This window comes from Engystomops pustulosus, chromosome 4 (genome assembly GCF_040894005.1).
Source record: "Engystomops pustulosus chromosome 4, aEngPut4.maternal, whole genome shotgun sequence".
NCBI classification, from domain to species: domain Eukaryota; kingdom Metazoa; phylum Chordata; class Amphibia; order Anura; family Leptodactylidae; genus Engystomops; species Engystomops pustulosus.
This window is the reverse complement of record NC_092414.1, coordinates 194,973,960-194,986,323: the sequence shown is the minus strand read 5'-3', so window position 1 is coordinate 194,986,323 and position 12,364 is coordinate 194,973,960. Positions and strand designations below refer to the sequence as shown.

Sequence of the window (12,364 nt, the reverse complement as noted above, 5' to 3'; positions counted from 1 at the left end):
GGAGTATGTAACCCTTTGCAATGATATGCCGATGGCCGGCCCAATGTGTTGGAATCCCCCCTATACGACGTCCAACTGGGTAAAATTGGTCATTGGCATCACATCACGTAACATGGACATGAAGTAGCAGCGGCTGTCATGGATGATGTGATCACATGACCTCGATGGGACGCTTATACTTGCCACTATAGGGATGGCTCGTATCCCCGAGAATGATCTTTAATATACTGGTTCCAAATATTCTGAAAATATCCCTTTAAGCCTGTAGGAGGGTTCCCTGACCTAGTTTCCACCTCCGCAGCCAATGGACCATATCCCACCTCATGCCCCCCCCCCCCCTACATATTTACAGCATGGTGGCCCCCAGGATAAGATGCAATATCCCCCCCCCCCCCCCCAGTGGTGGGAATACATCAGGGGACCCCTTTAATTTTAGTTAGTATGGAAAAATTGATGGAGATCAAATGACCTGGTATTATCCCTTTTCATAAAGAGCAGATTATAAGGCGGTGTTAACCCATTCATTCATAAGTAATAATAATAATAATAATAATAATAATAATAATAGTAGTATTATTAAGGCATTGAGTACGAGGTGGGCGCTATATACGGTATTTTATCACAGCTTGCTCAGCGGTGATGTACAAGACAGGCACCTTACTCAGATGTAGCAGGGCTGAATACGTTATCTATCTCACATCCACATCAATGAAATGTTTGGGGGGTCCGTACTACTCACCCAGAATCCTGTTCCTCCTCATCCTCCGCCAACTCCCCTCCAGAACCTCTCACCGCTGACCAGGTCCATTTTGCCCACTGGACTGGTGACAACATCTGCCACGGACTGAATGCCATCCTTAGGTCCAGATATGAGAGCTCAGTGCTGGGGGCTCATGCTGGATCCTGTGTGATGTGCAGAGGAGGATGCCTCTCCCCTAGTGTGGAGGAGCTGGGGATCAGCTGTCTGGCATGTCTCTGCTATCCCTCCCCCTACAGACTGTACTACTGCACACCGCAGGGAGGAACACTGCCCACACACACATCTGTACATGTAATATGTGTGCAGCTCCTATCTTCACTGGACTCAATGTGACCACTGCCCACCCTCCCCCTCCTTGTCTCATTTGTATCAATATTATTACTATTGTAACCGCTCAACAACTTTCCTTCCTACAATGTATCACTCAGGATTCTACATTCCTTAACCCTTTAGATGCACGCCTACAAATACAGTTTCACCGCCTCCTACACTGTATACTAATATACTATTAACATTAATATTCATCCTGCTGGACTAAAGGAATTCAGGACACTTCTGCATCCACCCCTCCCCTTAGAGATGAATGGTTCAGTCCCAAATTGTAGGGGAATTAGTACAACAACTAAAAAAAAAGTGATGGGAAACCTGCAGAGTGAAGTGTAAGAAGCAGCTGTTCAGACAGGGCTCAGGGCTTCCTGCAGGGCTGGGACCCCCCTGTCTCATGTGCGGAGACATTGGAAGATTTTTTTTTTTGATTGTTTTTTTTCTTTGGAGGAGCTTTTGTTATTTCCTTTCTTTTTGATTCGCAACACAATGAGGAATATTGAGGAGAATCCTGGGAATGCGCAGGGTGGGAAAGGGTCATTGTTAGGCTGGGGGAAGCCTATGGGGCGGGCCTAAATCCCTTGTGATCTCATACAAGTCAGACTGACCCCCCCACTCTCACCCGGGTCATAGGGCAGAGGATCCTTCAGTGACCCGGTATAAAATAATGGTTGAAGAAAACATCACCATGGGAAATGCGTACCTTTTATAGATGTTTTTAAGGGCGCGTTCACACGTTGCGTTTGAAACGCATTACAAGAGAAGAGGTGATTTGCCTAATTACATTACTGTTGACATTTGTGTTTACAAAACGCATCATAAACGCGACATTAATGTATGCTTTAACAACGCATTAACGCATGCGTTTTGTTAACGCAGGTGTTAACATTACGTACACAGTCATGTAATTAGGCAAATCACCTCTCATCAGCTGTTGCAATGGCTTTAAACACAATGAAAACGCAGGCCAAAACGCAACGTTGGAAATGTTACATAAGTTTGAGGCTGCGTTCACACGTTCCGTGGTGTGAGGTGGTGTTTTTCCCATCACGTTTTTGCGTTCTTGAAAAACGCATCATATTTGCATATTGGTTTTGTCAATGGGTTTCTGGTTAAAGTGTCTTAACTTGGCGTTTTATGTCTGCGTTTTTAAGGTGCGTTTGCATTAAGTTTTTCAAAGTTGTTGCGTTTGTAGTCTGCGTTTAGAGACGCATGTAATTACATGCACAAACAGCAGGGAGAAGAGGATGACTGATCACTGTGTTTTTACAGCTGCCTGCAATTACCGCACATCAAGCATTGCGCTTTTAAAAACGCAAACGCAAGCAAACATTTGAAAATACGTATACGTAAAAATGCATGCGTTTTCAATGCGTTTAAAAAGCAGCAAAAATGCAACCAAAACGCCACACGTTTCCCCGGCCTTAGCTATGCGTTTTGGCTGCGTTTACGTTTTTTTAACCTCCAATGGCAAAGTGCGTTGACCTGTACATTAATGTTACAGTGCAAACGCAGCTACGCCCTTTCCCTCTGTTTGCGTTTGATGCTGGTTTTCTTTAAGGTCGCGTTCACACGTTGCGTTTTGGTTGCATTTACATTGAATTTTTAAACGCATTACAACAGCTGTGGGGAGGTGATTTACCTAATTACATTATTGTTAACATTTTTGTTTACATAAGAAATGTAAACATACATTAACGTGTGTGTTTGTAAACATATTGTTAACTGTTGTGTTTTGAAAACGCGAATGTTGACAATAATGTAATAAAGCAAATCACCTCTCCTCAGCTGTTGTAATGCATCCAAAATGCAACGTTTGAACGCGGCCCAAGGCCAATGATGCGTTTTTTTCATAGCATTTTTGCGTCCTTGAAAAACGCATCAGTTTTGCATATTGGCTTTTTAAATGGGTTTTTGGATAGAGTATTCTAACTTGCCGTTTTCTCCCCTGCGATTTTGAGGTGCATTTTCATTTTTGAAAACGCATGCGTTTATGTTCTGCGTTTTGAAAAATTAGGGAGAAGATGACTGCGTTTTTCCAAATTCCTAGAGACACAGAGTTATCGTACATCAAGCATTGCGTCTTAAAAAACCGCAAGTTAACATTTGAAAAAGGCATGCATTTTCAATGCGTTCGATATCGCAACAAAAACACAACAAAAACGCCATGTTCCACCAGCCTATACAGCAGGAAAAGCATCTTCTATGCCGCCACGACCAGAAAACCTCCATTAAATGCATCCGTCTGACGCAGGCAATAAACGAATCCATAGCACATGTACAGGAAAACGCGAGCAATAACAGAATGCAAGTACAATAAATCAAACTTGCCAAACTGCATCCCAGACGCACAGGACCGCAAAAAACGTAGCTATGGCGCTGCACTTTCACAATACTTTGAAAATAATGTATTCCCGCAGCATCATCGCCAAAACAAAGAAGCGCATGCGCTAAATGCAATGGAACGCCAGTTTATAAAGTAGCGGTGCTGCAGTTCAGCCAGTAGACAGGGAGTCCTTGCATCATATTACTCCTGTCCGGTGTATGGTGTTCAGTCCTTGTGATCAGACCAACATTTGGGATGACTTCAGTGTCAGACTGGCCCACATTTCTATAGCGCCGTCATATTCCATAGCTTTACAGATCATAGGGGACATATACACATAATATTACATTACAGAGTACAAACAGTCATATGGGACAATAGGAGTGAGGACCCTGATCACAAGAGCTTACAGTCTATGAGGATGAGGGGGTGACACAAGAGCTTACAGTCTATGAGGATGAGGGGGTGACACAAGAGCTTACAGTCTATGAGGATGAGGGGTGACACAAGAGCTTACAGTCTATGAGGATGAGGGGGTGACACAAGAGCTTACAGTCTATGAGGATGAGGGGGAGGACACAAGAGCTTACAGTCTATGAGGATGAGAGGGTGACACAAGAGCTTACAGTCTATGAGGATGAGGGGGCGACACGAGCTTACAGTCTATGAGGATGAGGGGGAGGACACAAGAGCTTACAGTCTATGAGGATGAGAGGGTGACACAAGAGCTTACAGTCTATGAGGATGAGGGGGCGACACAAGAGCTTACAGTCTATGAGGATGAGGGGGCGACACAAGAGCTTACAGTATATGAGGATGAGGGGGTGACACAAGAGCTTACAGTCTATGAGGATGAGGGGGCGACACAAGAGCTTACAGTCTATGAGGATGAGGGGGTGACACAAGAGCTTACAGTCTATGAGGATGAGGAGGTGACACAAGAGCTTATAGTCTATGAGGATGAGGGGGTGACACAAGAGCTTACAGTCTATGAGGATGAGGGGTGACACAAGAGCGTACAGTCTATGAGGGTGAGGGGGTGACACAAGAGCTTACAGTCTATGAAGATGAGGGGGTGACACAAGAGCTTACAGTCTATGAGGATGAGGAGGTGACACAAGAGCTTACAGTCTATGAGGATGAGAGGGTGACACAAGAGCTTACAGTCTATGAGGATGAGGGGGAGACACAAGAGCTTACAGTCTATGAGGATGAGGAGGTGACACAAGAGCTTACACTCTATGAGGATGAAGGGGTGACACAAGAGCTTATAGTCTATGAGGATGAGGGGGTGACACAAGAGCCTACAGTCTATGAGGATGAGAATGGGGTAGTAATACTCCTGTAATACCAATTACAGCCACTATACAATGTATGGCGCTGTGCTTAGTAATCAGTGAAGAGGCGCTTGCCTGAGTGTTGTGGTCTCTTCCAACAGCTGATTGACTGGAATGCCTTGTAGGAAACCCAAGGAGAGGTCAACAATTGTGGAAAATCCCTATCAGTTAAGTTTTTTGGTAGATGGGTTCTGCATGAAGTGTTTATATCTTATGCTGAGGTAAGGTGTGAAGAGACACTATTTTTAAGTGTTAGGTCCTGCACCCCCTCATGCTTCACCCCATCACTGCTACAGGCGCTGCTGCCTGAAGCGAAAGGCTCAACTTGCCTCATGGATGGTTCACCCCTGACTATGTTGTCCAAGAATGGTGAGAAGTAATGAGCCAGCCCCCAAGACTTGGCATTTTTTTGGGTATGTGTATTACTATACTATGAGTATTAGCCTCCATACAACTGTATTGAGTAAAATATGGATCCGTAAATGGAAATCGCATCACCTCCACCAACACCTCCATCATCATCTTTCGGTGTATTTGTTTTCCATTAACTGACGAAGGGAAATTCCAATAACAGCTGCCATGGCGTCCATCGTGTCACCCTGCATGCCAGTCACCAGTGCCCGCCCCGGCCCGGTCATCGCCCAGGTCTCTGTTATTTGTCAACATTCCCATTTTATGATGTATCGGACAAGATGAAACTTCTCAGGACTTGTTGAGGCACATGGGGGGGGGGTGAGGATGGTCACAGTGACTGACAGCAAGAAATTTAAGAAAAATCTATACGTAGTTGAAGGAGATACTAAGAGAGGCGGAGGATCCAAGACCAAGTACATACAACCTAAACCAACCTAAAACAAGCACATACATGTCTGTTTTATAGGGATTTACCAGTGGTTATAAAATATAGTTTTTCTTCCAAAAAACAGTGCCACACATGAACATTGGTGAGTGCTGGTATTGCAGCTCAGCTGTATAGAAATGAATGGAGCTTACTTGCAATACCACACACTACCCATAGTCAGGGGTGGAGCTGTTTTTGGATTTACATTAGTGTTTACCCCCTTTCCATTCCTTTCAGATTTAGTAATGGGCTTATTTCACTGTACATAACTATTACATTTCAAATTCAACATAAGTATGTTATTTTTTTTCTAAAAATTTGCAATTAGATGGTGGATACAAATATATATATATATATTTAACATTGAAGGAAAAGAAGATGAAAAGTATAGAAAAGAAAATACAAATATTTCCAGTTTTATATGCTACTTTTAAGGGGTAAAAATAACTTCTGAAACAGCCCAATCACAGTGCAGCTCCGCCTCTCCCGGGACATGCGCCAGTCTTAAAGAGCCGCCATTACAGATACAGAAAATGCAACAATTCTGATGTTAAAGGGAACCTGTCACCACAAAACCTTACAATAAAACCTAAACAATACATTATAGGTAACCAGGGGTGTAACTAGGAGAGGCAGGGCCCCATAGCAGACTGCTGAATGGGGCCCCCTTCCTGCTTATAATATACACATTACACTCATATATATTTATATACCTATACTGTATAAATTTCTTCACTCATACACACACATTTATACTCTTACTCACATACACATATACACATCACATATACACACATACAGTGCCATATAGAGGCGTAGAGCATATATACACAAATACATTATATGCACACCACACATCATATACACAAAACAGATACACACACATATACAGCATAAATACATCACATACAGTATATGTTATATACACATTATGCTGTACAAGGTGCAGCATAACATGTATATAATGGTGCACACTCTCATTCTTTAGTGTCAGTTTGGATGTCAGGCCCCCCCTAACATTGCAGGCCCCATAGCAGCTGCTTTGGCTGCTACCCCTGTAGTCTGGCCCCTGTAGGTGACTGTAATCTTGGTGTAATGGTGAAGACGGTGTCCTCTGTGTTGGTGCTTTGGTACAAAAAAAAGACTTTTATTCCCCATCATTGTCCAGTCTAGGAAGCGAGAGATCTTTTGTGTCCAGTCAAGCCCCCCTTTGTCACAGTCTCTATGTCACAGCATTTGCATATGTGGTGCAACTGACATTTTGGGCGGATCCAGCAATGTACTGCACATGCACAGAATTTTTGAACCATGGGGCTGAGGGCTGTGACGAGGGGCCCGGGTAGGAGAAGGAGGAGCTTGACTGGATCCAAAAGATCTCCCGCTTCCTTGACTGGATCTCAGAAGACAATGATAAGAAATTAAAGTCTATTTTGTGCCGAGGCAGCAATGCAGAGGAGCCCTCTCACCCCCCATCCAGGGCCGCCGCCAGCATTGGGCATACCTGTGCAAGTGCCGGGGGCCAGGGCTGCTCGGGGGCCCACATAAGACTGTAACTAATGAATCCATAAGGGGCGAGGAGGGCTATATGTAAAAAATCCATGAGGGGGCTGTATATAATATAACCATGAGGGGGCTGTATATAATATACCCATGAGGGGACTGTATATAATATGAGGGGGCTGTATATAATATAACCATGAGGGGGCTGCATATAATATAACCATGAGGGGGCTGTATATAATATAACCACGTGGGGGTTTTATATAAAATACCCATGATGGGGCTGTATATAATATAACCATGATGGGGCTGTATATAATATAACCATGAGGGGGCTGCATATAATATAACCATGAGGGGGCTGTATATAATATAACCACATGGGGGCTGTATATAATATAACCACATGGGGGCTGTATATAATATAACCATGATGGGGCTGTATATAATATAACCATGATGGGGCTGTATATAATATAACCATGAGGGGGCTGCATATAATATAACCATGTGGGGGCTGTATATAATATAACCACATGGGGGCTGTATATAATATAACCATGAGGGGCTGTATATAATATAACCATGAAGGGGCTGTATATAATATAACCATGAGGAGGCTGTATATAATATAACCATGAGGGGCTGTATATAATATAACCATGAAGGGGCTGTATATAATATAACCATGAGGAGGCTGTAAATAATATAACCACGTGGGGGTTTTATATAAAATAACCATGAGGGCGCTGTATATAAAATAACCATGAGGGGGCTGCATATAAAATACCCATGAGGGGGCTGTATATAATATAACCATGAGAGGGCTGTATATAATATAACCATGAGGGGGCTGTATATAATATAACCATGTGGGGGCCATATATAAAATACCCGTGAGGGGGCTGTTTGAGATGATAAACTAGGGAATATTTTAGGGAACAGGAGACTGTTTTAGTTTCTGCATATCTGCCCCTATCCCTGGCACCATTACACCACAGGTAGTCTCCTATAAGCTATTATTCAGGGAGGTCAAATAATGTGAAAAAGCCTCAGATAATCCTAATGTGTAACCTGCCATCTAGTGGCCACAAGCTGTATAACAATTTCCTTCCAGTGACCCATATTATTTCATTCTGATGAAGCGGTGGCTTTCAGCCAGGGCACTATAATGGACCATTTATCCCTTTCTTATTAGTCACATTTCCCAGCATTGGGTATTTCTTGCATCATTTTGCCAATTTAACTCTTTAAGTCCTGAAGTTGAATCCCCTGGCACCTCTCTATGTAATGTCAGGGGATGACAGTGGCCCAGAGATGTTGGGTGATATCCCGTTCCATTAGAAAACATGGATTGTGAATGATGAGTTGTGTGTATTCACTCTTCACAGTCATCAGTCTCTTGTATTGATCCTGTGTGTGTTTAGATATGGAAATAGATGGCTCCATGTCCTGGGTAGTGGCCATGCAAAGTAACTGCAGGCTTGGTTAATATTGAAGTTAAAGGTAATAGGTCATCAATAAAAAAAACCATGGAACAACTTTTATGTAAAAGTATTATTATTTACCAAAACAATACTTTTTTCTACAAAATTACTCTATAACAACTTTCTTTTTGCAATACAAGTAGTAATTACGGTAGTAATGGCAAAATTTTCCGGTACACGTAAGTTTCTTAGCTCCTAACAACCCCGTTTTTCACCGCTGTTCCGCCATCCCAGGAAATTGGGATATTGCCCTAGGATGCCCTGCTCTGTCTGCTCCCCCTAGTCCCGTACATTACAGGTGCAGAGAAGTGGAGGCATCGGGACCAGGGGGACGTGGGATTTCCCTGCTACCTCCTCAAATATCTACTTCTCTTTAGCATGTGACAGAGGTAGCCCCTCCCCTTGTCTAGCCACCCCCTCCCAAGAGTCACATTCAGAGTCCCGGCAGAAGAGGAAGCAGGACTGCTGCAGGGGAACGAGGGAAGGTAAGTAACCGGGTTTTTTTGTTTAATACCAGCAACAGAAGGCGAAGAGGGGCCACATTGAAGGATGGAGGACAGGATCCACAATATGAAGGGGATGGAGGAGAGAAGGCCACAATGAGAGAGGATGGATGACAGGAGGCCACAATATGAGAGAGATGGAGAACAGGGGGCCACAGTATGATGAGGATAGGGGACAGGGGGCCACAATATGAATAGGATGGGACAGGGGACCACAATATGACTAGGATGGGACAGGGGACCACAATATGACTAGGATGGGACAGGGGGCCACAATATGACTATATGACTAGGATGGGGACAGGAGACCACAATATGAGCATGGCGGGGAACAGGGGGCAACAATATGAGGAGGATGGAAGACAGGGGGCCACAATGTGAGAAGGATGGAGGATAGGGAGCCACAATATGAAGGGGATGGAAGAGAGAAGGCCACAATGAGAGGAGGATGGATGACAGGAGGCCACAATATGAGAGAGATGGAGAACAGGGGGCCACAGTATGAGGAGGATAGGGGACAGTGGGCCACAATATGACTAGGATGGGACAGGGGGCCACAATATGACTAGGATGGGACAGGGGGCCACAATATGACTAGGATGGGGACAGGAGACCACAATATGAGCATGGCGGGGAACAGGGGGCAACAATATGAGGAGGATGGAGGACAGGGGGCCACAATGTGAGAAGGATGAAGGACAGGGGGCCACAATATGAGGAGGATGGAGGTCAGGGGGCCACAATATGAGGTGGATAAAGGACAGAAGTACAGAAAGCTCAGACATTATAAGCTTGGGGAGATAAATAAAAGTGGAGGACCAAATGTAAGGGAAGGATACAATTAAAGAGGGGAATTAGATGTTGTAAAATTGCATTAGGGGTTATTATATGGGTCCATTGGGAGGTTGGCCAAGGGAAGGGGGCATCATATTTTGTGGGGCCATTAAGGTCAATATTATACTATGCTATACTATCACTATATTCTATCTTAAGGACACAGATACAACTGAATTCAGGAAGAAGGACCAGGCAGTATTCGTATGCAAGTTGCACATCAGTCATAGAAAGCTAAGGTTGGTCATCATAGACTGTAAGCTCTTGTGAGCAGGAACCTCTCTGTATGACAATGTTCTTACTGTGTAATGTCTTACTTTGTTTGTTTCATGTCCCCTATGATTTGTAGAGCTCTCTGGAATATGATGGCTCTATAGAAATATTAAGATTATTATTTTTTTTTTTTTTAATTATTATTATTATTATATCTTGTGCTTCTGGTAGCCCTGTTACAGCAGATCAGTTACATCCTGGAAGGAATGTCGGAGCCTCCTGTTACATTTGACACTTGGAAAACAGGAATCTTGGTGAGGTCAGGATTCAGTGTATTGTATTCCTATGTACATTTGAGAATATCTTGTGGGAGGACAAGGCGGACAATTACTATATTGTGTAGATAAAGCCAGGCTTCTATATCGGGAGCAATATCTGCCCCCATCAGTGTCACATTAGGAGTGGATGACATCTTCTGCGTCCAGTGTTGACATGTGACTTTCAGAAGATGATAATTTTCCTTTGAAGCACTAGCATAATAAACATGACTTGAATCTGATGTACAGGAATGTGTTCGGGATCTGCAGCCCCAAAGCTTAAAAGAATTGGTGCACGGCCCTAAAGTGGAAAATTGTCGGAACGGACTCCACATTCATGTAGGTGAAATAGAAGTTGGTCCACCAGCTTTTTGTTGGTCTCATTGGGGGTCATTTACTAAGGGCCCGATTCGCGAATTTCCCGACGTGTTACCTGAATATTTCCGATTTGCGCCAATTTTCCCTATATTGCCCCGGGTTTTTTGCCGCACGCGATCAGATTGTGCCGCATCGGCGCCGGCATGCACGCAACGGAAATTGGGGGATGTGGCTGAACAATAACCCGACGGATTCGGAAAAACCGCCGCATTTTAAAAATAATTAAAAAAGTGTCATGGGACACGCACTCCAGTGTGTTCCGATGCTCTTCAGCACAGCAGCGACACCTGGTGGACGGCGGAGGAACTACCTTAGTGAATCGCCAGAAGATCTGAATCCACCGCAGAGAACGCGCCGCTGGATTGCGAATGGACCAGGTAAGTAAATCTGCCCCATTATGTGCCAAAAATTGTGTCATGGACCAAGAAGCGTAGGAAGAATGTCGGGAGTCAAAAGCTGCGCCCTAGATGAGCAACAAAAAAAAAGAGAAGCAAAATTGTGGAGGCGACAAATCATAAAGATGGCGCACAAGGCGCTTTAACAAAAAATAAAATAGAAACCTGCCAAATAGACTTTCGGAAGACAATAGTAATTACCCCCAATGAGTGATGCTTCCTCGTAACAGACCGCAATGACCAGTGATATAGCGTCCTCTATTCATGTGAATGGAGCTGAGCTGTAATACCAGGCACAGCCACCGTACAATGTATGGCACAAGCGTGAATAAGCCACAAGACTACAATTCTTCTCACAGCTGAGGGAATTCAGCCATTCATTATACTCAGTACCGGAGGTTCAGGACCTGACGGATATGTTTGTGGATTATCTGACAATCCATATACATATTAGTAATAAGTGTATCCTATAATAAGTGAATGTGTGGGAACGACCTGTAAGGAGAGGGACCGCACCCTGCGGCCTGGAACTGTCTATAGCAAAGCACACAAGGTGCAGGGACAGGTGCAGATCCTGCTGAGGGTGCGGTGACACATGTACAGCTGATCTGCAAACACCGCAGGACCAGGGACTACTGTAACCCTTTACTGTACAGACACAGTAATACACCAATACCCGGTATTAGACTCAAGTGTGGTGGCCACACTCGTCTACTCTACCTATGTCTACATTATCTATGAGCTTAGGACCCCCTCTATGTCCTCAGGACCCGCTCTATGTCCTGAGGACCCAACCTGCCTATGCCTTCAGGTCCCAACCTGTGTATGTCCTCAGGACCCCTCTATCTATGTCCTCAGGACCCGCTTTATCTATGTCCTCAGGACCCGCTTTATCTATGTCCTCAGGACTCGCTCTGTGTATGTCCTCAGGACCCGCTCTGTCTATGTCCTCAGGACCCGCTCTATGTCCTCAGAACCCGCTCTATGTCCTCAGGACCCGCTCTATGTCCTCAGGACCCGCTCTATGTCCTGTGAACCCGCTCTATGGGAGATTTATCATAAGTCTCTTAGAGCAGAACTGTTCTAGTTGCCCATGGCAACCAATCAGACCTCAGCTTTCATCTCCCTACAGCTGTTTATAAAATTGAA

At 44.3% G+C, this 12,364-nt stretch overlaps 1 protein-coding gene across 4 annotated transcripts in view; it reads right to left on the bottom strand.

The window, feature by feature from the left end:
* Positions 1 to 12,364, bottom strand: part of TACC1 (transforming acidic coiled-coil containing protein 1) — a 48,232-nt gene that overhangs the window by 30,648 nt on the left and 5,220 nt on the right. Inside the window, exon 1 of one of the 4 annotated variants that reach the window (XM_072149237.1) lies at positions 740 to 1,000. The exons of 1 other annotated variant lie outside the window; for it this stretch is intronic. In XM_072149237.1, coding sequence (XP_072005338.1) covers positions 740 to 855 — 116 coding nt within the window. In that variant the 5' untranslated portion in view covers positions 856 to 1,000. Of the gene's footprint in view, positions 1 to 739; positions 1,001 to 12,364 lie in introns of those variants that run through there. 2 more of the 4 variants (XM_072149240.1, XM_072149238.1) reach the window with 2 other exon arrangements.